Source organism: Oncorhynchus mykiss, chromosome 12 (assembly GCF_013265735.2).
Source record: "Oncorhynchus mykiss isolate Arlee chromosome 12, USDA_OmykA_1.1, whole genome shotgun sequence".
NCBI classification, from domain to species: Eukaryota; Metazoa; Chordata; class Actinopteri; order Salmoniformes; family Salmonidae; genus Oncorhynchus; species Oncorhynchus mykiss.
In genome coordinates, this window is record NC_048576.1 from 46,606,994 (window position 1) to 46,634,101 (window position 27,108).

At 41.1% G+C, this 27,108-nt stretch overlaps 1 protein-coding gene across 4 annotated transcripts in view; it reads right to left on the minus strand.

The window, feature by feature from the left end:
* Nucleotides 1–27,108, minus strand: part of LOC110537698 (double C2-like domain-containing protein beta) — a 307,080-nt gene that overhangs the window by 224,492 nt on the left and 55,480 nt on the right. For all 4 annotated transcript variants that reach the window (XM_021623935.2, XM_036937658.1, XM_036937660.1 and 1 more), the window contains one exon: nt 14,773–14,944. In XM_021623935.2, coding sequence (XP_021479610.2) covers nt 14,773–14,944 — 172 coding nt within the window. The remainder of the gene's footprint in view (nt 1–14,772; nt 14,945–27,108) is intronic.

Consider the following 27,108-nt stretch of genomic DNA (forward strand, 5'->3'; position numbering starts at 1 on the left):
AAAAGGGTTCTTCAAAGGGTTCTCCTATGGGGACAGTAAAATAACACATTTATTTCTAAGAGTGTAGATGCATGGAAATCACTACTATACATGTGGAAGTCTCATTTATATTGAGTCTCATTATACTGAGTCTTATTATATCGAAACTTTATACTGTAGTTCATAAAATAGTAAGATGTTTACTCCAATCACTCCAGAACAGGATAAAAGGCTACATTTTTCTAGTGCAACACAATTGTGCCAAGTGCAAAATATTAGAATCTTGCAATTTGACTTATTTTTATACTTTTCTCCAACAATGTGTGATTAAATGATACATACATGAGCATAAATAGTTTCCTGTTTTTCCTAATTATTAGTTTATAATGGACATTGTAAGAGCAAAGTCTCAAATTAAATCACACTGCAAGATTATAATTTTTGCACTTTGCACCATTATTTTGCTCTATGAAAATGTCACCCTTATAGTACAACACTGACGCAGTGCGGTGTCACGTTGCATGCTTCCTTAGCTCCTAAGAACTGTACTCAGATCAGCTTTTACACCTGCTGGAGTCTCACAGTGTCAAGATTGCGTTATGCACTACCCCTCCCCCGCTACACAGTATCAGCTCACCTGCACCGAGGCGGTGGGCCGTGGTTCATGGGGGTCACAGCCGCAGCTGCCGGCACCATCTGATCCCCCCTACGCTCCTGCTGGGACCACAATGGCGTACCATGACTCAGCTTGGCCTATCGGAAAGCACATGTGAAGTGGGCCCGAACGTGACAAGCCTATAGCTTATGCTATGTGATGTAATGTCATCAGTGGCGGTCGGAGCAACACAGGCTACATCGTTGTCACCATATTAGCTAAACTCAACATAGCTACTACAACTAAAGCGTTAGTAAACACACAATCCAAATGTACAATCCAGCAGTACAGTGTACAGCACGTAGTTTAGCAGTTACACCGGAGGCAATACTTTTATAAAACCAAAAGCTTACCTTGAATTGGAAGAGTTGGAGTGGTGAAGAGCCTTAGCCAGCTAGCTAACATAAATAGCATTCCTCTCGGAGTCAAATTGTTGAGTAGTCTAAAATTGGCTGCATTAACACAGTTAAAAAGCTGTCAGTATTTTTCAGTGACAACACGTTTGTGATATCAATCTTACGTTTACACACAGGTATTAGGAGACACAGATAGCTAATTAGCACAGGAAGTCTTGCATCTGTTTTCCGTAAACATGCACTGTAACATGGAGATATAGCCATGTGGGAACACTAATCCTATAAAGGTGTGTATCAATTTAACCTTTTTTTATCATTATTTCTTACTGAAATGAAAGATGAGGTCCGTACGCTTCGAAACCGTAGCGTAAGCTATGCGTGTTAATGTTCAGACCGAGAGTCGGGGCTCTTAACTGTCATGCCTGCTCCCGCTCTCCCACCTTGGCGCTCAAGGGCGCCAGGCTGCCCAGCATTGCGCACTCCTGCCACCATCATTACGCACACCAGCTTCCCTTGTCACACGCATTAGGGATTCATTGGACTCAATCACCGGTGTTATTACCTCCCCTATATCTGTTTGTTCCCCAGCTCTGTTCCCTGCTTCAGCATTAATTATCGTGTCGTTGAGTTACCCGCATCTGATGCTGTTCCTGTCCTGTTCCATGTCTGTGCAAAATGAAAGGTTCACTCTCTGTACCTGCTTCTCTACTCCAGCGTTGGTTCTTACACTTAACAAAACTCACCCGTACAGAAGACGCCTTCGTCCAATGACTCTTAGGTGTAATGTAATGGAACTGAGAGTCATGATCAACGGCTAGCTGTAGCTTATGCTTTCAGTACTAGATTAATTCTCTGATGCTTTGATTGGATGGACAACATGTCAGTTCATGCTGCAAGAGCTCTGATAGGTTGGAGGACATCCTCCAGATGTCATCATAATTACTGTGTAAGTTTATGGAAGGTGGTAAGAACCATGCACCTCCTAGGTTTTGTATTGAAGTCAATGTACCCAGAGGAGGACTACACCATGGCGCTACCCTACAGATTGCTGTTGAGGCTACTGTAGACTTTCATAGCAGAACAGTGTTTTAATCAGTTATTTGGTGACGAGAATATATTTAGCATAGTTTTATCTAAAAAAGGATAACTTTTCTAATGTTTAACCATTTTTTTTTTATTCTGAAATTCACTGAGTGGGATGGTCCTCCCCAGTGCTTGACTTGGACTGAAATAGGTGTTGGTACTCATTTTGGGTGCCGGTAATGTACATACTTAGGTGCAGGAGGTCCACATTACTTTTGATCTAATATTGTATAAGAGGAACAGGACCTCAAGCAGTAGGACATTTGAGGTGCTGGTCCTTAGCTCCAGTAAGCTCCTGCCCAAGTCAAGCACTAGTCCTCCCCTTCCTCTTCTGAGGAACCTCCACTGAATGCCATGTTGTTTGTGTGTGTATGTGTGTGTGTGTTGATTGTCTTCTCAAGTGCAGATGAAAAGCAAGAGGTGATGGTTTGGGAACGTATTTTATCTGTCATTTGAAATAACAGTAGACAGTATATAAATACAGTCTAAAACACTGGGTGTATGATTTGTATTCTAATGATTATAATTACATGTGTGACTCCACAGACAGCTGTATGAAAGGTTATGTTTCAGTGCAAGTCCATTCCTTTAATGACCATGACAGTAGAGCTGATAACATAAACCTATTGGTGTCCAGGGAGTCTTTATGGTAATCCCCTTAAACATCCCACAGGCCCACACACTGACAGGTAGAACTATGTAGTGTAGTGTAGTGAACTATACATCAAGGAGAGACACACACACACCGTTGATGTGTATCGAACTATACAGCATATGCACAAACGTGCACTGTGTACTGAGCTATGCAGCAGACACACAGACACACACATAGAACACACACATCTCTGCACTGAACTACTTAATTGAATCATGAATAAAAGATGGTTGGGTTTAATCCGCGTCACACCCAATTTATTTAACATAAATCTTTATTTTATGCTCACTTTATTTGCAAGGGTTAGGCAAATTGCAACCAGCTGCTCAGTATTTCAGGTAGTATTTGATATTAACGTTATCTTTAATAAGGGACCAATAACGCAGTGGGTTCCAGACAACCAACCATTGTAGGCCACATTTTCTTGCTCTTTAAAGATGCTGTCATAAATATGATGCAGTTTAAGAAATGAGGGGCTTCACTTCTCACTGTCATTTTGGGGCCAGTAAACATACATGTATGCAATGGTTTGAAAACATGGATTTCATGTCGGAAAGCAGGCACCAGACATGTACAGCATAAACGCCACGCTAAAACACGTGGCCCTTCAAGCCTATAGAATGTTGAAATCTAAAAATGGCACAAACTGTTTACCAAAAACAGGGTGACATCAACTAAGCTCAGCCTCCTATATCTCAGACATACAGATTTAGCTCGGGATTCAATAAATACACAGCTCCAGTTACAGCACTGTGATAGAAAATAAACTGGAGAGACACAAACATATTTTTTGAGGAAAATGCAGCAACAAGTGCTTTTAGAATGGCTCAGGAGCATGGTCAGATACAAATCACATCTGTGGCCTTGCAATAAAGGGTGTTTGTTCATTTCCCAGGTGAGTCATAGCAAATATGTGATATAGCGGTGCTCCGAGGCCCCCAGCTAGCCATTCAGCATCACACAGATAAGGAAAAGAGCGTGGCCCTGAGAACCACCATAGAGAACATAGATGGGGCCTTAGAAAGTGAGTCTTACATTCTAAGGCAATAATACTTTCAGTGAACATGACAACGGTTGACCTTGTGGGTTATAAAGCTGTGAGGGTAACTGTGTCCACTTTCACTGTTAACTTTTTATCAAGCTTGTAAGGTGCATCCAAAGCACGACTGCAAATAATATCTAGGATTTGTTACAGCTCCACAGAGACAATAGATTGATGATGATGTATCTCCCTATTATCATTGTCATGTTATCAGATTTGACAATTGCACAGAAGATGAATGGCAACAAAAGACTAACTTGGAGGGACAAGGCAAAATTGAGAAAATGGATTCACCTTCTGTTGTATAGGGAGGAGATATTGGACTTGAAGCTGCCCACACATGTTAGAACAAACATTTCTAAACCTTGTTTCTCTAAAAGAGCTTCAGTCTTCCATGGGAATTGTCCAATTAAGATAAGAGGCCGACAAGACAGGAGACTTTGAAAACACGGGTCTGCTTTTGTTCAGTCTCCCGTCACAAAGTTCCTTTGGATGCAATTGTAGAGAGAAAAAAAGAACATTTGAGGATAAAGCAGTAAAAGGAGGAGTTGGCGATAAGTGCACAATATGTCTTATCTCCAAGTTTCAGGTTTGTAATGCTTGTTACTTTCAACATATGTACAGGTACTATCCGACATAATGTCATGTTTGTGTCGATTTGAATAATGAATGCTCTAGGTTAGAAATGTCTGAAAATGAACCATGCGTCAACATTGCAATGTTGCACAACCACAATATTTTGCCTTACAATATGAATTGGACTAAAATGTATCACAATATTTATATTAAGCATAATTTCCTCATCTCACTTTAATTGGAATAAGGAGATGATTATCACAATTTTCAATTACAATTCATGCTTTCCACTTGTAAAGAGGAGTGCACATGACAAGGACAGCTGGAGTGTACTTGATTGGTAGCGCTATATATATATATATATATATAAATATATATATATATATATATTTGTAACCACTAGTAGAGATTATGTGAGAAGCTGACCCATCAAGTCGATTGATTAAGGCATAATGATGTCATATGTCATCTTTAAACATTCATTCACTTGGTTGATATTTTACTAACATTATAAAAGTAACTAGAGACAATGGCCTGTGTTTAACCTTTAACATGTATTATTTTAGGACAGTTAACATTGCGTTATTTTCGTCCCAACCGTCTCTCCTGTAATTTCTCCCAGGCTAACACTCAAGATTAGCTAGCATGAAACCTATGCTGTCCTTTAGTCGCTAGATGGGTTAAGAAAATGACAAACACTACATGACCAAAGGTATGTGGATATTCCAAAATCATGGGTATTAATATGGAGTTGGTCCCCCCTTTGCTGCTTTAACAACCTCCACTCTTCTGTGAAGGGTTTCCACTAGATGTTGGAACATTGCTGCGGGGACTTGCTTTCATTCTGCCACAAAAGCATTTGTGAGGTCGGGCACTGATGTTGGGTGAAAGGCCTGGCTCACATTCAGCGTTCCAATTAATCCCAAAGATGTTCGATGGGATTGAGGTCAGGGCTCTGTGCAAGCCAGTCAAGTTCTTCCCCACCGTTTTGACAAACCAGTTCTGTATTGACCTCGCTTTGTGCACGGGGGCATTGCCATGCTGAAACAGAAAATGGCCTTCCCCAAACTGTTGCCATAAAGTTGAAAGCACAGAATCATATAGAATGTAATCGTATGCTGTAGCTTTAAGATTTCCCTTCACTGGAACTAAGGGGCCTAGCCCGAACAATGAAAAACAGCAAAATACCAATATTTCTCCTCCACCAAACTTTACAGTTGGCACTATGCATTCGGGGAGGTAGTGTTCTCCTGGCATCTGCCAAACCAAGATTAGTCCGTCGGATTGACAGATGGTGAAACGTGATTCATCACTCGAGAGAACATGCTCCTGACAAACAATTACTGTGCTGATGTTTCTTCCACAGGCAGTTTGGAACGCGGTAGTGAGTGTTGCAACCGAGGACAGATGATTTTTACGCACTACGTGCTTCAGCACTCGGCAGTCCCATTCTGTGAGCTTGTGTGGCCTATCACCTCCGAGACGTTTCCGCTTCACCATAACAGCACTCACAGTTGACCGGTGCAGCTCTAGCAGGTCAGATATTTAACAAACTGACTTGTTGATAAAGTGGCATCCTATGACGGTGCCAAGTTGAATGTCACTGAGCGCTTCAGTTAGGCCCTTCTACCGCCGATGTTTGTCTATGGAGATTGCATGGCGGTGTGCTCGATTTTATACACCTGTCAGTAATGGGTGTGGCTGAAATAGCGAAATCCACTCATTCGAAGGGGTGTACAAATACACACCTACTCATTCAAGGGTTTTTCTTTATTTCTACTATTTTCTACATTGTAGAATAAATGTGTCAAGTGCAGTGTATAGTTGCTCCTCATTACACACCACAGACCAGCAAATATTTTTGTATGACCTCTTATACACTATATTAGGTCCAGTCTTTGGAACTTTGGTTTACATAGATATGGCTATTATATTGTGATCACTACATCCTATTGATTTGGATACTGATTTAAAGCAAATATCTGCAGCGTTAGTAAAAATGTGATCAATACATGTTTTTGATTTCATTCCTGTGCTGTTTGTAACTACCCTGGTAGATTGACTGACAACCTGATCCAATTTGCAGGCACTGGTTACAGTTTGAAGTTTTTTCCTGAGTGGGCAGCTTGATGATAGCCAGTCAATATTTAAAATCACCCAGAAAATATACTTCTCTGTTGATATCACATACATTATCAAGCATTTCACCCATATTATATTACATAAAAAACTATCAGAGGTAGATTACTCATGTTATTTACATTGGAGCTGATAGTTCAAGGTGAGCTGCATAAAGTGGTCTTCCTACTATAGCACACCGCCTTAGAGCTAACAGTGTACAGTGCCTTGAGAAAGTATTCGGCCCCCTTGAACTTTGCGACCTTTTGCCACATTTCAGGCTTCAAACATAAAGATATAAAACTGTATTTTTTTGTGAAGAATCAACAACAAGTGGGACACAATCATGAAGTGGAACGACATTTATTGGATATTTCAAACTTTTTTAACAAATCAAAAACTGAAAAATTGGGCGTGCAAAATTATTCAGCCCCCTTAAGTTAATACTTTGTAGCGCCACCTTTTGCTGCGATTACAGCTGTAAGTCGCTTGGGGTATGTCTCTATCAGTTTTGCACATCGAGAGACTGACATTTTATCCCATTCCTCCTTGCAAAACAGCTTGAGCTCAGTGAGGTTGGATGGAGAGCATTTGTGAACAGCAGTTTTCAGTTCTTTCCACAGATTCTCGATTGGATTCAGGTCTGGACTTTGACTTGGCCATTCTAACACCTGGATATGTTCATTTTTGAACCATTCCATTGTAGATTTTGCTTTATGTTTTGGATCATTGCCTTGTTGGAAGACAAATCTCCGTCCCAGTCTCAGGTCTTTTGCAGACTCCATCAGGTTTTCTTCCAGAATGGTCCTGTATTTGGCGCCATCCATCTTCCCATCAATTTTAACCATCTTCCCTGTCCTGCTGAAGAAAAGCAGGCCCAAACCATGATGCTGCCACCACCATGTTTGACAGTGGGGATGGTGTGTTCAGCTGTGTTGCTTTTACGCCAAACATAACGTTTTGCATTGTTGCCAAAAAGTTCAATTTTGGTTTCATCTGACCAGAGCACCTTCTTCCACATGTTTGGTGTCTCTCCCAGGTGGCTTGTGGCAAACTTTAAACGACACTTTTTATGGATATCTTTAAGAAATGGCTTTCTTCTTGCCACTCTTCCATAAAGGCCAGATTTGTGCAATATACGACTGATTGTTGTCCTATGGACAGAGTCTCCCACCTCAGCTGTAGATCTCTGCAGTTCATCCAGAGTGATCATGGGCCTCTTGGCTGCATCTCTGATCAGTCTTCTCCTTGTATGAGCTGAAGGTTTAGAAGGACGGCCAGGTCTTGGTAGATTTGCAGTGGTCTGATACTCCTTCCATTTCAATATTATCGCTTGCACAGTGCTCCTTGGGTTGTTTAAAGCTTGGGAAATCTTTTTGTATCCAAATCCGGCTTTAAACTTCTTCACAACAGTATCTCGGACCTGCCTGGTGTGTTCCTTGTTCTTCATGATGCTCTCTGCGCTTTTAACGGACCTCTGAGACTATCACAGTGCATGTGCATTTATACGGAGACTTGATTACACACAGGTGGATTGTATTTATCATCATTAGTCATTTAGGTCAACATGGGATCATTCAGAGATCCTCACTGAACTTCTGGAGAGAGTTTGCTGCACTGAAAGTAAAGGGGCTGAATAATTTTGCACCCCAATTTCTCAGTTTTTGATTTGTTAAAAAAGTTTGAAATATCCAATAAATGCCGTTCCACTTCATGATTGTGTCCCACTTGTTGTTGATTCTTCACAAAAAAATACAGTTTTATATCTTTATGTTTGAAGCCTGAAATGTGGCAAAAGGTCGCAAAGTTCAAGGGGGCCGAATACTTTCGCAAGGCACTGTAACTCTGGTTTATAGGCTCATGATTACTGCTTACAATAGCTGTAGGATAAACAGATGTATTCAGTGCAATTAGGGGTACATAAATTAAATTACTTACGTTGTGTTTGCCAATGCCCCTAAAATCATGACTCATTGTCAGCATTATGACGACTCATTGTCACAATGGTAGGGATTAACTGAGCTGGTCTTGGATCATTTACCAGTCATTGTTAAAAACGCATCCTTGAGTCCAGGAGCCAAGATGATTTGGATGGAATCCTTCATTCCTGTAGAGGATCTCCTTTTTCCAGAAGGTTTCAAAGTTATCAAAAAAAGTGACTCCAGCAGAGCTAGAGTAGTCTTTTAGCCAGATGTGTAATACCAGCAGTCTGCTGAATCTTTCACACCCGCAACCTTTTTAATGCTAAAATCAGTTCTTTAAAGTCCATTGTTAATGTTCTGAGCTAGCCCTCCTGATCGTTTGAACCTGAATGGACTACGACAGCGTCAGCATCTATGGTAGAACAGTCAGAAGCAGCCTTATGTCCTGTACTCATGCTTCTGGGTAGCACAGGGTTTTTGCCTTGGGAACTGAGATGTTTCTCATCATAGAGCTGCCTATGATGACAGCTGGTGATGTTGAATGAGCCAGTCTCTCAGGCAGCCTCACAGTCAGGTGAGACTGGGAGGTCCGAGGATCTGAACCCGAGGTAGAAGTCACCGGAGAGGGAGACAGAGCCAAGGACAAAGACGCAGGTACCTCCGGATCCGGTCTTGATTGGGAAGCCACCACGGACAAAGGCGCCGGAACCTCTGGATCCAGGGCGGCAAAGCTGTTTCTGGTCTGTGTCAGTTACGGGCTCAACATCTCCATGGAGATGCCCGTTGCCAGAGGACAACTTCTTCAACGTACCTCCATGGCTCGTTGGTTGAGTCGAGACCAGCTCCATTCTCCAGGGAAGAGGGAGACCCCTTCGGGGATGGAACCCTGCCTAGCACCGGCCCGCCTGCTGTGGAGAGCCGAAACGGAGCAATATTTCCACCAGACCAAAGCGGCATCCGGCTACTGGGATGGAAGAAAAACTAGGTGGCCGTGGCTTCTCCAGTAGCTTATGTAGGTTTGCTATTTGCTTGCTAAGAGTAGCTACTTCGCTCCTGTAGTCCTCCGCAAGGAACCATTATCTACATTGAAAGTCAACACTGTCCACATTGTCCTGGAACAAAACAAAGTAAACGCAGCTCCTGGAAACGTTCAATAGCGGCCTCCATTTGAGGCTGCCAAGCAAACTAGGCTAGCTGGGCTTTCGCGTCTCTGGACAGTGGAATCTGGCAGGATCCTCGACAGATGCAGCGCTCATAGCAATTTAGCCCAACAGAGCCGCAGGATTCAAAATAAAATAAAAGTATATAAAAACACTGTCAGCTTTTAAACCGAGGTCTTTAGTTCAGGTTTCAGCGTTTGACAGGTTTCAGCTTCGGCATTTGACAGCGTTCAACAACAAACATACGTTTTTGTTTATACATGAGTCCAGATTTTCCAGACTTTTGATGTCTTCACTATAATTCTACAATGTAGAAATAGTCTAAATAAAGAAATACCCTGGAATGACTAGGTGTCCAAACTTTTGACTGGTACTGTACTTTTGTATATTTGCACACACTGTACATAGATTTTTCTATTTTTCTTTTGTGTTACTGACTGTACTTTTGTTTATGTGTAACTCTGTGTTGTTGTTTTTGTCGCACTGCTTTGGGGTGGCAGGTAGCCTAGTGGTTAGAGCGTTGGACTAATAACCGAAAGGTTGCAAGATCAAATCCCAGAGCTGACAAGGTAAAAATCTGTGTCTAGGCCGTCATTGTAAATAAGAATTTGTTCTTAACTGACTTGCTTAGTTAAATAAAGGTCAAATAAAAATACAAATCTTGGCCAGGTTGCAGTTGTAAATGAGAACTTGTTCCCAACTGGTTAAATAAAAGGTTAAATTAAAATAAATATTTAATGTTTCAAACCTTTACTTACACTGCACAAAACCACTACTTGATAGTTACTCTGTGAAACATGGTGGGACTGGGCAATTTGTTACAGGGAGCTCGTACTCCGCATTAGGAACGTTCTGACTTCCCTACGTCCTTCTGTGTCATCTGAGAAAAGTGGGCATGTTACTTAAGTCCCAGTACACCCATATTTTACAACCAAGATATTTGATATAGCTTTGAGATACGGGGTGCGTGAAATGTGCATTGGCCATTGTGATTGCATAGGCTAATTTGTTTCCACTTATTATTAGCCCCAAATAAATGTGCCTATGATATTAGCGCACAAAGATGCTTGGAAATTAATTTCTTTAGAACCCCCAAAAATAACAGAAAATATAACAATAGTCTAACTGTCAACCAAAAATCCATGACAATCACGGGATTAGGTTGCACATAAAAATATGCTGAATCATAAAATGAAAAGATGAAATAACTTATTTATTGAATACCATCTCAGCAGTCTATTACACTTTTCAATTAAACATTGAATGAAAATGTTATATACATATGAGTGACTGTACAATTTTTGGGGGGGGTGCAACCAAATCATGAGTTGGTGCAACCAAAGGAAAATGTTAGTGGCCCCACTGCCACTAAAGGAAAATGTCAGCCTGGAGGCCTTGGCTGTGTTCAAATTCTTCATAGCCTACTGTGAACTCAAAGTATATACAATGCTCAAAAAAATAAAGGGAACACTTAAACAACACAATGTAACTCCAGGACAATCACACTTCTGTGAAATCAAACTGTCCACTTAGGAAGCAACACTGATTGACAATACATTTCACATGCTGTTGTGCAAATGGAATAGACAACAGGTAGAACTTATAGGCAATTAGCAAGACACCCCCAATAAAGGAGTGGTTCTGCAGGTGGGGACCACAGACCACTTCTCAGTTCCTATGCTTCCTGGCTGATGTTTTGGTCACTTTTGAATGCTGGCGGTGCTTTCACTCTAGTGGTAGCATGAGACAGAGTCTACAACCCACACAAGTGGCTCAGGTAGTACAGCTCATCCAGGATGGCACATCAATGCGAGCTGTGGCAAGAAGGTTTGCTGTGTCTGTCAGCGTAGTGTCCAGAGCATGGAGGCAAAATGCAAAATGCAAAATGACCTCCAGCAGGCCACAAATGTGCATGTGTCTGCTCAAACGGTCAGAAACAGACTCCATGAGGGTGGTATGAGGGCCTGACGTCCATAGGTGGGGGTTGTGCTTACAGCCCAACACAGTGCAGGACGTTTGGCATTTGCCAGAGAACACCAAGATTGGCAAAATCCCCACTGGCGCCCTGTGCTCTTCACAGATGAAAGCAGGTTCACACTGAGCAGACGTGACAGTCTGGAGACGCCGTGGAGAACGTTCTACTATCTGCAACATCCTCCAGCAGGACCGGTTTGGCGGTGGGTCAGTCATGGGTTGGGGTGGCATTTCTTTGGGGGGCCGCACAGCCCTCCATGTGCTCGCCAGAGGTAGCCTGACTGCCATTAGGTACCGAGATGAGATCCTCAGACCCCTTTGTGAGACCATATGCTGGTGCTGTTGGCCCTGGGTTCCTCCTAATGAAAGACAATGCTAGACCTCATGTGACCTCATAAAATTTGAGTGTGACTCGAAATCCAGACCCTCATGGGTTGATAAATTTGATTTCCATTGATAATTTGTGTGTGATTTTGTTGTCAGCACATTCAACTATGTAAAGAAAAAAGTATTTAATAAGAATATTTCATTCATTCAGATCTAGGATGTGTTTTTTTTTAGAAGTATATGAGCAGTATATATACACCAAAAGTTCTCCCACTTTAAAAAGATGAGGCCTGTACTTTTCATCATAGGTACACTTCAACTATGACAGACAAAATTAGAAAAAAATTTTTGGTGGGAAATAAACATTTGGTCAATAACAAAAGTTGATCTCAATACTTTGTTTTCTGAAAGTCTTCACTAGGTTTTCACACACTATTACTGGTATTTTGGCCCATTCCTCCATGCAGATCTCCTATAGAGCAGTGATGTTTTGGCACTGTTGCTGGGCAACACGGACTTTCAACTCCCTCCAAAGATTTTCTATGGGGTTGAGATCTGGAGACTGGCTAGGCCACTCCAGGACCTTGAAATGCTTCTTACGAAGCCACTCCGTTGCCCGGGCAGTGTGTTTGGGATCATTGTCATGCTGAAAGACCCAGCCGCATTTCATCTTCAAAGCCATTGCTGATAGAAGGAGGTTTTCACTCAAAATCTCACGATACATGGCCCCATTCATTCTTTCCTTTACACGGATGAGTCGCCCTGGTCCCTTTGCAGAAAAACAGCCCCAAAGCATGATGTTTCCACCCCCATGCTTCACAGTAGATATGGTGTTCTTTGGATGCAACTCAGCATTCTTTGTCCTCCAAACACGACGAGTTGAGTTTTTACCAAAAAGTTATATTTTGGTGTCATCTGACCATATGACATTGTCCCAATCTTCTTCTGGGTCATCCAAATGCTCTCTAGCAAACTTCAGACGGGCCTGGACATGTACTGGCTTAAGCGGGGGGACACGTCTGGTACTGCAGGATTTGAGTCCCTGGCGGCGTAGTGTGTTACTGATGGTCGACTTTGTTACTTTGGTCCCAGCTCTCTGCAGGTCATTCACTAGGTCCCCCCATGTGGTTCTGGGATTTTTACTCACCGTTCTTGTGATCATTTTGACCCCACGGGGTGAGATCTTGCGTGGAGCCCCAGATCGAGGGAGATTATCAGTGGTCTTGTATGTCTTCCATTTCCTAATAATTGCTCCCACAGTTGATTTCTTCAAACCAAACTGCTTACCTATTGCAGGTCTACAATTTTGTTTCTGGTGTCCTTTGACAGCTCTTTGGTCTTGGCCATAGTGGAGTTTGGAGTGTGACTGTTTGAGGTTGTGGACAGGTGTCATTTATACTGATAACAGCTTCAAACAGGTGCCATTAATACAGATAACGAGTGGAGGACAGAGGAGCCTCTTAAAGAAGAAGTTACAGGTCTGTGAGAGCCAGAAATCTTACTTGTTTGTAGGTGACCAAATACTTATTTTCCACCATAATTTGTAAATAAATTCCTTAAAAATCCTATAATGTGATTTTCTGGATTTTTTTTTCACATTGTGTCTGTCATAGTTGTACCTATGATGAAAATTACAGGCATCTCATCTTTTTAAGTGGGAGAACTTGCACAATTGGTTGCTGACTAAATACTTTTTTGCCCCACTGTATATATAAATATATATAATATAAATATATATAATATATATATATAATATATAAGATATCCCTCTAGTAGTGTGGGGGCTGTGCTTTGGCAAAGTGGGTGGGGTTATATCCTGCCTGGTTGGCCCTGTCTGGGGGTATCGTCGGACGGGGCCACAGTGTCTCCCGATCTCTCCTGTATTCATGCTGCAATAGTTTGTGTCGGGGGGTTGGGTCAGTCTTATGTCTGGAGTATTTCTCCAGTCTTATCCGGTGTCCTGTGTGAATTTAAGTATGATCCCTCTAACTCACTCTCTTTCGCTCTTCTCTTGGAGGACCTGAGCCCTAAGACCATGCCTCAGGAATACCTGGCCTGATGACTCCTTGCTGTCCCCAGTCCACCTGGTCATGCTGCTGCTCCAGTTTCAACTGTTCTGCCTGCGGCTATGGAACCCTGACCTGTTCACCGAACGTTCTGCCTTGTCCAGGACCTGCTGTTTTCAACTCCCTCTCCCTCTCTCTCCCTCTGCCACTTGCTGTCTCTAACTCTGAATGATCTGCTATGAAAAGACAACTGACATTTACTCCTGAGGTGCTGACCTGTTGCACCCTCTACAACCACTGTGACTATTATTATTTGACCCTGCTGGTCATCTGTGAACATTTGAAAATCTTGGCCATGTACTGATATAATCTCCATCCGGCACAGCCAGAAGAGGACTGGCCACCCCTCAGAGCCTGGTTCCTCTCTATGTTTCTTCCTAGGTTCCTGCCATTCAAGGGAGTTTTTCCTAGCCACCGTGTTTCTACATCTGCATTGCTTGCTGTTTGGGACTTTAGGCTGGATTTCTGTATAGCACTTTGTGACATTGGCTGATGTAAAAAGGGCTTTAAAAATAAATTTGATTGATTGATTGAAGCTGGTAGAGAGAATGCCAAACGTGTGCAAAGCTGTCATCAAGGCAAAGGGTGGCTACTGAAGAATCTCAAATATAAAATACATTTTGATTTGTTAAACATTTTTTGGTTATTACATGATTCCATATGTGTTATTTCATAGTTTTGATGTCCTCACTATTATTCTACAATGTAGAAAAAAGTTAAAATAAAGAACAACCCTTGAATGAGCAAAATTTTGACTGGTTCTGTATATAAAGAACTGATGGTTATATTCAGTTCTGTGCATGTCTCAGAAGCCACGACGACACCAAATTCACCCATAGATTTTAAGTGAATGACTGACCTTTGCTGTATGCCCATGTGTAGGTCTGACTGACTGTGGAACTCTTGGCCATCTTCTGCCCTCCTCTCTGGGCCCCTTGCAGTCCGAGAGCAGCACCACTCTGCCCCTCCTTCCCTGGGCGCACGTAATTGGGCAGGGCCTTGTAGAACCAGGCTCCAGAGCGCTTCCACACCTGGAATACACATACAGAAGGGCTGTCATCAGTTTTGAGGACAAATATGTGCGTTCATAAAGGTCAAGTAGTACTTCTTCCGTTTTAATACAGTTTCCTGGATACCGAACATGGCCCAAGTTTACAAAGAGCGAGGCTCAACCTCAGACAAACATGGAAAATGTGCAATTTGCATAAATTAGACATAAAAAATGACAGCGGCACAGAAGTCAAGAATTTTATGAGCGAGCAGCTCTTGCTTTTCCACGAATACCCAAGAGGAAAATAACTATAATTTCAAAGACTCAGATTGGTCTAATAGCAATGTCTAAACTCCCAGAGGCCACAACCATCATGTCTGGAGATGCACTGACAAACAGTCTCCCCACTGCGCACAGATGTCAGTACAACATCTAGTTTTGCTGTACATTTGATTGAGTTGTAAACTAACATGAATTCAATGTCAAACTAATAAAAGATTTCACCCTTTCATTGGATTTAGGTAAAAAGTTGGGTGAAAAAAATACAAAATTCCCTTAGGTTGATAATTTTTTGCAAATCCAGTCAGTTTTCCATGTTGATTCAACTTCATCATATTGAATTCTTTGTTGTTGAAATGATGTGGAAACAAAGTTGATTCAACCAGTTTTTGCCCAGTGGGTCCTGACATTAACATGCTAACAGACTGGTGGTGGGCACTGTGCTCACCACCTTTCAGTGCTGTGGGCACCGCCACCGTGCCACTAATGGACAGCAGGCACTAAAATGTCAGGGCTGATAGCAGCTGCTCCAGAGTTTGCAAATGCCACCTCCCAGCCATACCTTGGCCGCACTGGTAGCCGGGAACAACCACATAACCAGCCCTTTTTTTCAAATGGCCGCAGCCATTTTCCTTAACTCTGCCGGCCAACTGCATTATCACATTTTTGTGTCAGCAAGCAAGCTCCCCGAAACCCCTGAACATCAGCAACAGGAGTTTGGCATTCCAAAAATGTTCCTCCTCTGGCTTCCACAGTTTTTCGTGTGAGTCTATCACATACACTGAGTATACAAAACATGACTTCGACTGACCAGGTGAATCCAGGTGAAAGCTATGATCCCTTATTGATGTCACTTGTTAAATCCACTTCAAATCAGTGTAGATGAAGGGGAGTAGACAGGTTAAAGAAGTATTTTTAAGCCTTAAGACAATTGAGACATGGATTGTGTATGTATGCCATTCAGAGGGTCAATTGGCAAGACAACAGCTTTAAGTGCCTTTGAACAGGGAATGGTAGTAGGTGTCAGGTGCACCGGTTTGTGCCAAGAACGCTGCTGGGTTTTTCAAGCTCACAGACTCCCGAGTGTATCGAGAATGGTCCACCACCCAAAGGACATCTAGCCAACTTGACAGAACTTTGGGAAGCACGCCCCAACGAATTGATGCTGTTCTGAGGGCAAAAGGTGGGGTGCAACTCAATATTAGGAAGGTGTTCCTAATGTTTGGTATACTGAGTGTATTTCTCACCATTCAATTTGAGGAATCCACTTTGCAGTCATTTAGTGAGCCAGGAAAGTGCAAGAGAATGAGAAGTAGGATTGACTCGCTGGCATTTTCACAGGGTAGTAATGATAGTATAGTGCCTGGTTTCAGCCTGTATCTATGGAATTACTGCCCATGAGCAGGGCTACAGGGGCCCAGCAGGAACACTCTTGAACGAAATCCATACCTCCGTGTTCTAATGCGGTAAATAACCACTTTAGGGCCTATGGGCATATACAGTGCCTTGCGAAAGTATTCGGCCCCCTTTAACTTTGCGACCTTTTGCCACATTTCAGGCTTCAAACATAAAGATATAAAACTGTATTTTTTTGTGAAGAATCAACAACAAATGGGACACAATCATGAAGTGGAACGACATTTATTGGATATTTCAAACTTTTTTAACAAATCAAAAACTGAAAAATTGGGCGTGCAAAATTATTCAGCCCCTTTACTTTCAGTGCAGCAAACTCTCTCCAGAAGTTCAGTGAGGATCTCTGAATGATCCAATGTTGACCTAAATGACTAATGATGATAAATACAATCCACCTGTGTGTAATCAAGTCTCCGTATAAATGCACCTGCACTGTGATAGTCTCAGAGGTCCGTTAAAAGCGCAGAGAGCATCATGAAGAACAAGGAACACACCAGGCAGGTCCGAGATACTGTTGTGAAGAAGTTTAAAGCCGGATTTGGATACAAAAAGATTTCCCAAGCTTTAAACATCCCAAGGAGCACTGTGCAAGCGATAATATTGAAATGGAAGGAGTATCAGACCACTGCAAATCTACCAAGACCTGGCCGTCCCTCTAAACTTTCAGCTCATACAAGGAGAAGACTGATCAGAGATGCAGCCAAGAGGCCCATGATCACTCTGGATGAACTGCAGAGATCTACAGCTGAGGTGGGAGACTCTGTCCATAGGACAACAATCATTCGTATATTGCACAAATCTGGCCTTTATGGAAGAGTGGAAAGAAGAAAGCCATTTCTTAAAGAGATCCATAAAAAGTGTTGTTTAAAGTTTGCCACAAGCCACCTGGGAGACACACCAAACATGTGGAAGAAGGTGCTCTGGTCAGATTAAACCAAAATTGAACTTTTTGGCAACAATGTAAAACGTTATGTTTGGCGTAAAAGCAACACAGCGCATCACCCTGAACACACCATCCCCACTGTCAAACATGGTGGTGGCAGCATCATGGTCTGGGCCTGCTTTTCTTCAGCAGGGACAGGAAAGATGGTTAAAATTGTTGGGAAGATGGATGGAGCCAAATACAGGACCATTCTGGAAGAAAACCTGATGGAGTCTGCAAAAGACCTGAGACTGGGACGGAGATTTGTCTTCCAACAAGACAATGATCCAAAACATAAAGCAAAATCTACAATGGAATGGTTCAATAATAAACATATCCAGGTGTTAGAATGGCCAAGTCAAAGTCCAGACCTGAATCCGAGAATCTGTGGAAAGAACTGAAAACTGCTGTTCACAAATGCTCTCCATCCAACCTCACTGAGCTCGAGCTGTTTTGCAAGGAGGAATGGGGAAAAATGTCAGTCTCTCGATGTGCAAAACTGATAGAGATATACCCCAAGCGACTTACAGTTGTAATCGCAGCAAAAGGTGGCGCTACAAAGTATTAACTTAAGGGGGCTGAATAATTTTGCACACCCAATTTTTCAGTTTTTGATTTGTTAAAAAAGTTTGAAATATCCAATAAATGTTGTTCCACTTCATGATTGTGTCCCACTTGTTGTTGATTCTTCACAAAAAAATACAGTTTAATATCTTTATGTTTGAAGCCTGAAATGTGGCAAAAGGTCGCAAATTTCAAGGGGGCCGAATACTTTCGCAAGGCACTGTATGTAATCGGAAATATTGACTTCTGCCAGTTGGAAAGCAACCAGCTCCGCTGACACACCATTTTCACTGTAGATCACAGGAACTCTGACATCAGAGTGACAAAGCTGAGAAAATGTCAATTGTCTCTCTATAAAATTTTCTGACAGGTGAAATTAAATGAGAAAAACAAATAGACTGAACCATACACAATGGATTGACGCATAGGTTACATGAAAAGTAGCAGGGATGTCTTGGACCAATAGAAAGTCACTGTATGAAAGCTAATGTATAAACACAAAAGCGGTCCTATGAACATGCCAGAAAACAAAACCAATTGAAACATGTCCTGTCTTTATGACAGACAAGACAGAGATTCATTGCATTGACCTCTTTACTTATTTACCTCTTTAATTATTTGTCATGGCCAGGGGAGGAAGCATAACACAAATGTAAAAGCTGCCAGGCGCCATTTTCCTCATTATTTAATCACAGTAGTAATTTCAAAGTTTAAACTGTCATTCACCCCTTGCACAGGGTACAACCGATGTAAAACAGTACAGTGAAATTCTTACTTTCTGCGCTCTTTCCCAACAATGCAGTGATAATAATAATTTAGATAGTAATCAAAAATCTAATTTAAAAACCAGGAACTGTGATGTGAATTGTAAGAAACATGAGAATACAAGTACATAAAGGCATTTTAGTAGTCATTACGGTGAAGGAAGAGCATGTCAATGCTGTTATTGATATGCCTAAGGAGGTACAAGATGCTTTCAGAGGTAGGGCCGAACACAGTGGTCTGTCTACTGGGGAATCACAACTGTCACTTCAAGAACAACATGAAAGGGCAAAAGGTTGTGCAGCAACATTCTTCACATTAGGTCCGATAACATGGGCCTTCATTATCTCTGCTGCCATGTTAATGGGGCTTTAATCTAGTTTAACAAGCACAGCATATGTCCACCCTGCATTGCTGGCTAATAGGGCTGTCCCAGACTAAACAAAATAATGGTAGACTGTTGGTCAAAATTAAACGTGTATTTTTCCTTATAGACACACCCTATGTGTTTTAATAAAATCAACTATATATAGGCTACTGAGCTTGACTGATGCTTTAAGCACACTGTGATTAAATAATTACACACAAATGACTCGAGGGAGCCAGAGATCAAGATCGCCTAACCAGAAGAAAAATAACCTGTTCCCAACCTTCTTCCTCCCGCTGCTGCTGGCCTTTGCAGATTCTGCTGTTACGCTCCTGCTGTTACGCTCCTAATAGGCTACACCAGAGGTCGGCAACCGTGTTCATTTGGAGTACCAGTTTCTTATTATTTATACCGTACCAGTTATGATTTTTATATGCACATATAGTGGAAAAGTTTCATTTAATTTATAATAATATTTACATATCTCAAAATCATTATCATGTGGTTAATCAATTTTAAAAAAGTAACTTCTATTGCTAACCATGTTAAATAGGCCTATTTTATGATGTTTCCACCAGAACAGAGCATGACATTTTTTCCCCCCTTTCACAAAATATGCTATGTTGAGGAACTATTGTCCTTCTCAATGGATCTAGAAACACTTTGTTTCCTTACTGTTTGAGGTGAAGAATTTTTTTTTTTGAGAAGCTCAACAATATTGGTGATTTAAAACAATCAGAAATACTATCAGATCCCTAAATGGAAATATTTAAAGGCCTACATTTGCGCACAGGCCAATTGGCCTAGGCATACTTTTATCTATAAGCTGGTGCACAATTTAAAAAACACAACTTGTTCCACACAAGTGTAGCCTAGGTTGTGCGGTCCGCAAATAACGTGTTCACAATGAGAATGGTAAAATACTGTAATAATAACATTGAATGCATTAACAGAAATGAGCATAACCAAACAAAAGTTGAAGATGAGAAGTTAAGGGAATTAACGGTAAATGTACTACTAGTGATACTGGTGTGCCACCCCCACGGCCTCTGCAATGGACTAGCTCACTGAGACAGGCGTGAATCAGACAGTTCTCATGTGCCATAAAAATAATATATATACACACACACACACACATATGCACATACTACCGTTCAAAAGTTTGGGGTCGCTTAGAAATGTTGTCATGACTTTGGCCTCGGAGTATAGCAACCCCAATCCCTCTCCCTGCTTCCCCCTTGCCTCCTTCAACTAGGCTGCTGTGGTCAGAGGCCGTAAATTCTTGAGCAGACCTCATGGACACACAGTTATAGAGAGTAGTTTTTCATGGAGACAAAGGAAATCCTTCCACCTTACATAACTTGAGGTACGAACAAATTTCATGTTCCGGAGAAAGTGTAAAAGATCGGTGAAGAATCCAGCTACTGGTCCGTTTGTCACAACTTGGGAAGCTCATGGGAGATGGTGTGGCCACATTACCATAACGCTGTTTATATAATAGCTCCAGATATAAGGTTTACATCTAATTGTTGTATAAGATGAATATGATACTGTTTACACAATTTTACAATGTGATTTTGAACTGTTTAATGAAGGAAAACTCAAAAAGGGAATCGGATTTGAACTAAATCAGAGGACCGCCCCTGAGCCCAGTTAGGGTCAGACATCCTGGGACAGCCCTTTTCTGCCATTCCGAATAAAACCCAACTTTGAGAAATTATCAGCAGACCATGTTTTTCTCCATTAGGAGGGGGACAAATGTTGTAGAATCTTTTAACCATACCATGTGGTTAAACTCTTAGACTATCGATACCGACAGAATGAGAACAAGTCTTTGATATTAATTACTAGTCTGCAGCTAGGAATTTGGTATCATTGAACGCGAAGAACGACAACCGCCGAAACATCCATTCTATAACGAATGTCACTTTGAACTATCCGCTCTAACCAAGACAGGGAGAGAGAGGGAGACGGACAATTCTACTAAATAAACTTTTCACCAGCGATCAAGACGACACACTGTGCGTAAATATATATATATGATTGCAATTGTTCCCGAATGAGTGAACGTTCATGTGTAAAGAATTAACATTTTAATTGTTATAATTAACTCTGTAGTGACTTTAGTCGACCCCCACTTCTCCTTTGTATAACAAGCCGCCATGCCGGTTCAGCCCACTAGGGCACATTCTCCTATCATTTCATGTAACCACATTTGCCATGTTTGTTGTTTATGCATTTCTGTGAATTACTTAGTAATAAATAAATAATTTAAGACAATTGATGTATGGATGACCAGTGAAGACTGGGTTTGTGCAGATAACCAACAATTTACGACATTTGGAATGAGACTAACGTGAGGTAAAATAAATAAATCATTAATCAGACGACTATTGATCAGATATGAAAATATCTGAAAGGTTATATTGGGAAATTATAACTTTGTAATCTGAATACTTGCCTTGGGGCCTTGACTTCCTAGTTAATTACAGTAACACGATTATTCAGTTTAATTGTGTAATACTAATTACAGGAATATTTGTTTAAAAACGAAGTCTTCAATTTAATGATAGCAAAGATACGACAATGTCCTTGCATTTTTGAAAGAAGAGCAATTTTTTTGTCCATTAAAATAACATCAAATTGATCAGAAATACAGTGCAGACATTGATAATGTTGTAAATGACTTTTGTAGCTGGAAACTGCACATTTTTTATGGAATATCTACATAGGTGTACAGAGGCCCATTATCAGCAACCATCACTCCTGTGTTCCAATGGCACGTTGTGTTAGCTAATCCAAGATTATCATTTTAAAAGGCTAATTGATCATTAGAAAACCCTTTTGCAATTATGTTAGCACAGCTGAAAACTGCTGTCCTGATTAGACTAGTTGAGTATCTGGAGCTTCAGCATTTGTGGGTTCGATTACAGGCTCAAAATGGTCAGAAACAAAGACCTTTCTCCTGACTTTCTTCTGAAACTTGTCAGTCTATGCTTGTTCTGAGAAATGAAGGCTATTCCATGTGAGAAAATGCCAAGAAATTGAAGATCTCGTACAACGGCGTGTACAACTCCCTTCACAGAACAGCGCAAATAGGCTCTAACCAGAATAGAAAGAGGAGTGGGAGGACCCGGTGCACAACTGAGCAAGAGGACAAGTACATTAGTGTCTAGTTTGAGAAACAGATGCCTCACAAGTCCTCAAATGGCAGCTTAATTAAATAGTACCCGCAAAACACCAGTATGAACATCAACAGTGAAGAGGAGACTCTGGGATGCTGGCCTTCTAGGCAGAGTTCTCTGGATCTTCCTTTCCTGTGGCGGTCCTCATGAGAGCCAGTTTCATCATAGCGCTTGGTTTTTGCGACTTCACTTAAAGAAACTTTAAAAGTTCTTGAAATTTTCCAGATTGACTGACCTTCATGTCTTAAAGTAATAATGGACTGTCGTTTCTCTTTGCTTAGAGCTTTTCTTGCCATAATATCAAATCAAATTTATTTATAAAGTCCTTCTTACATCAGCTGATATTTCAAAGTGCTGTACAGAAACCCAGCCTAAAACCCCAAACAGCAAGCAATGCAGGTGTAAAAGCACAGTGGCTAGGAAAAACTCCCTAGAAAGGCCAGAACCTATGAAGAAACCTATAGAGGAACCAGGCTATGAGGGGTGGCCAGTACTCTTCTGGCTGTGCCGGGTGGAGATTATAACAGAACTTGGCCAAGATGTTCAAATGTTCATAGATGACCAGCAGGGTCAAATAATAATCACAGTGGTTGTCGAGGGTGGAACAGGTCAGCACCTCAGGAGTAAATGTCAGTTGGCTTTTTATAGCCGATCATTGAGAGTATCTCTACCGCTCCTGCTGTCTCCAGAGAGTTGAAATCAGCAGGTCTGGGACAGGTAGCACGTCCGATGAACAGGTCAGGGTTCCATAGCCGCAGGCAGAACAGTTGAAACTCTGTAAATATCGACTCGGTAAACACTTTTTTGGTAACAACATGATTCCATATGTGTTATTTCAACATTTTGATGTCTTCACTATTATTCTACAATGTGCCAAATAGTAAAAATAAAGAAAACCCTTGAATGAGTAGGTGTGTCCAAAAGTTTGACTGGTACTGTATATATTATAGACTGCCCCAAAAAATAATAATCTTAGTCAACCAACAGCCTATCGACCAAACAATCGACCCAGTCAACTAAATGGGGTCAGCCATACTGGCTAAACACGTAGTCACTACGCTGTTAGCGTCCATGTTCCACCAAGAACCAAGGATTAGTGTCTGTGATGGGAGTCTGATAAAACCCCTATTGGATTGAGCACAGCTTCCTCTTGTTCTTGAATTGACGGGAGGGTTCCTCTGGGTGTGCATGCAGTGACACATCTACATTATTAGATAAGTCTACACAGCAAAAATCACCCCCGGTGAAACAAATATAGAAGTAATTGAGAATTAATGTTATTTTGGGTACCGTTTCGACAGGAGGTTGATCACAAGAAAGCATAATGCAAGGAAGGTGGTAATTACAAGCAATACAGGGAATTGCCCAAATTAGTATTTGGCTATAATAAGCAGAAAAAACGTTTTTTAAATGTATAATCTAGCATCCTCCAACAAAAATTAGCAAATCCTCTGTTATAAAGTTGAGGATTTGCGAATGAAAGCAATTATAGTCCAGAAATCAAACTTACTTTGCTTGACAAACAATCATATTGTAATGTCATCAGCTCCTGCTTTTCAATTCAAGATAAACATCTTGGATGAGAGTCTCATGGCAGTGAGTTTGCGTCATCAATTCAACATGTAACACGAGCAAAGACACTATATGTCAATCAACTACACTGATGACTTGTCTTTCACCAAGCATGAAAAAAAGTGTATGCTTACGGAATGGCCACCTCTACGTGTTACAATACAACTAATTGCAGGCAGGTCTGCAAAAAAAATAAAAATTATCCATACATAAGTGGCACATTAACTTATTTTACCCTTTCAAAAAAGCACCCACCTGGTCTAAAATAAGTAACAGCACTTTCATTAAACCCTTCAGACTACAACAGTTGCCAGAGAGCATCAATGAACAAAAAATTGAGATAAGTAAAATTATCATCAGGTAAACAAACAATTACCAATAAAATGCACTTCTTCTGCAGCCAATAACCAATTGTTCTTCAATGGTGACACGCCTAGCCAAACATTAATTTCCCTTTGACTATCCGACCGTTTCGAGACATGCCAAATAAAATGGAAATCGCAGTGAACTATTTCTTTTTGGGCGATTTAATTAGTGGCTATCATAACATCGCTAATTTGCATAGTGAGAGGCAGTGTTTCGCAAAATTAGTTCTGTGGGTGCGGCGTGTGGCCAGTCAGACCGGTGACTGGATCGGGAGTTAAAGTCTCAATGCTTTGGGAGGAGCAGTGAGCCAGAACTCTATTAATGCCACCAGGATCCACTGTGTCACAGAGAAAAAGGGTTAGCCCCGGGACAGATTGAGGGGCTACGAGGGGTGCTCACCGTTAACTGCTAATCCTCCGGCGCTAATGGGGGGAAAGCGAAGGGCCGGAACAGGAAACATAGCCACTGGGCCAGGGCCCAGGCTAAGGAGGAACTCTCAGAATCTCGCCTTGCAGAGAGTTGACATCACAATCCTATCCACTCCAATTCCCTAAATACGTTTTTAAGTCATTCCCCTAGTTGGGTGCATTGACCTCAGGAGCAAACCATACTTATTGTTGGTAACAGGTGTCACACATGCTAGAGTGAATCATTGACATTAGTCTACATTTATTCAGATTTACTCCAGTTTAATGGAAGCACTTATACATTCACAGGAGAAGCTCTAGCTTGTTGGGGATAGGGGGCAGTATTTTCACTTTGGATGAATTGCGTGCCCATAGTAAACTGCATCCTACTCTGTCCTAGATTGCTAATATATGCATATTATTATTACTATTGGATAGAAAAGTTTCTCTAACTGTTTGAATTATGTCTGAGTATAACAGAACTCATAGGGCAGGCAATCTTCCAAACAGGAAGTGAAATTCTGAATGCGTGTCTAATTTTAAGTCATCGCCTCTTCCCTTCCAAATAAGATATGGATCTGTTAGCACTTCCTACACCTTCCACCAGATGTCCTCATTCGGTAAAACGTGGAATTGAGCCACTGGTGTGAACATTGACCGAATGGGAGGGGAATGAGTCACTGTCCTGGCAGAATGCAATTTCCCTGTGGCGTATTTGTCTGTGTCACCATCGTTCCATTTGGCTGCAGATGAAAACGTATGCTCCGGTTGGAACGTTATTGGATATATATGAAAATAACATCCTGAAGATTGATTCTCTACTTAGTTTGACCAGTTTATTCGACCTGGAATATATCTTTTTGAAGTTTTCGTGCGAGTTGTCCTGGACCAGCGTCAGCTTTTGGGCACGTGAGCTGAAAGTGCTAGCAAATGCAGCTAATTGGACACTAGTATTGGACATTATGGAACAAAACAATGATTTATTGTGGAACTAGGACTCGTTGCACTGCATTCTGATGAAAGATCATCAAAGATAAGGGAATATGTATGATGTAATTTCGTATTTCTGTTGACTCCAACATGGCGGAGAAATATATTTACCTCTGAGCGCAGTCTCAGATTATTGCATGGTAGGCTTTTTTCATAACGTTTTTTAAAAATCTGACACAGCGGTTGCATTAAGAACCAGTGTATCTTTAATTATATGTAGAACATATATCTTACGTCAAAGTTTATGATGAGTATTTCTGTTATCTGGCGAAGCTCTCTGTAATTCCTACGGATATTTTGGAGGCATTTCTGAACATGGCGTCAATGTAAACCAAGATTTGTGGAAATAAATATACATATTATCGAACAAAACATAAATGTATTGTGTAACATGTCATATGAGTGTCATCTGATGAAGATTAACAAAAGGTTAGTGATTCATGTTATCTCTAATTCTGCTTTTGTGACTATCTTTGACTGGGAAAAATTGCTGTTTTTTTTTTATTTGGTGGTGGTCTAACATAAATATATGTTGCGTTTTCACTGTAAAACATTTTACAAATCGGACATGATGGGTAGATTAACAAGATGTTTATCTTTCATTTGCTGTATTGGACTTGTTAATGTGTGAAAATTAAAATATTTCTAAAGAATATTTTTGAATTCCCCGCGCCACCTTTTCAGCTGAATGGGGGGAGGAAGTTCCCCTAGGGGAACGCCTTGCCATAACAGACTAGCTGATAAAAAAACAAGAAAGATTTACGACCAATGGTAAGAGCACTATTCTGATGATAACTTTTATTAATGGGCCTCCAGGTACCTTCTTAGTGATTGATATCTGGGCCCCTAAGCCTTAGAATCAGTCATTGGTGCTTTCAGGCACTAAAGATGGTTCAAATACATACTCTATTCAACCCCCAGGGCAACTTTGATTTTATGTTTTGAGACAAGGCACAGCAGGATTAAACATTGAACAGATAATGAAGAGTATACAGTATACAATGCCTTTGGAAAGTATTCAGACCCCTTGGCTTTTTTCACCTTTTGTTACCTTACAGATATTTTTAAAAATGTGTTTTTTTCCCCCTCATCAATCTACTACACACAATACCCCATAATGAGGAACAAAAAAACAGGATTTTAAAAATGTTTGCTAATTTCTAAAAAAACATTAAACTGAAATATCACAATTACATAAGTATTCAAACCCTTTTCTCAGCACTTCATTGAAACAGCTTTGGCAGCAATTAAAGCACTGAGTCTTCTTGGGTATGACGCTACAAGCTTGGCATACCTGTATTTTGGGAGTTTCTCCCATTCTTCTCTGCAGATCCTCTCAAGCTCTGTCAGGTTGGATGAGAAGCGTTGCTGTCC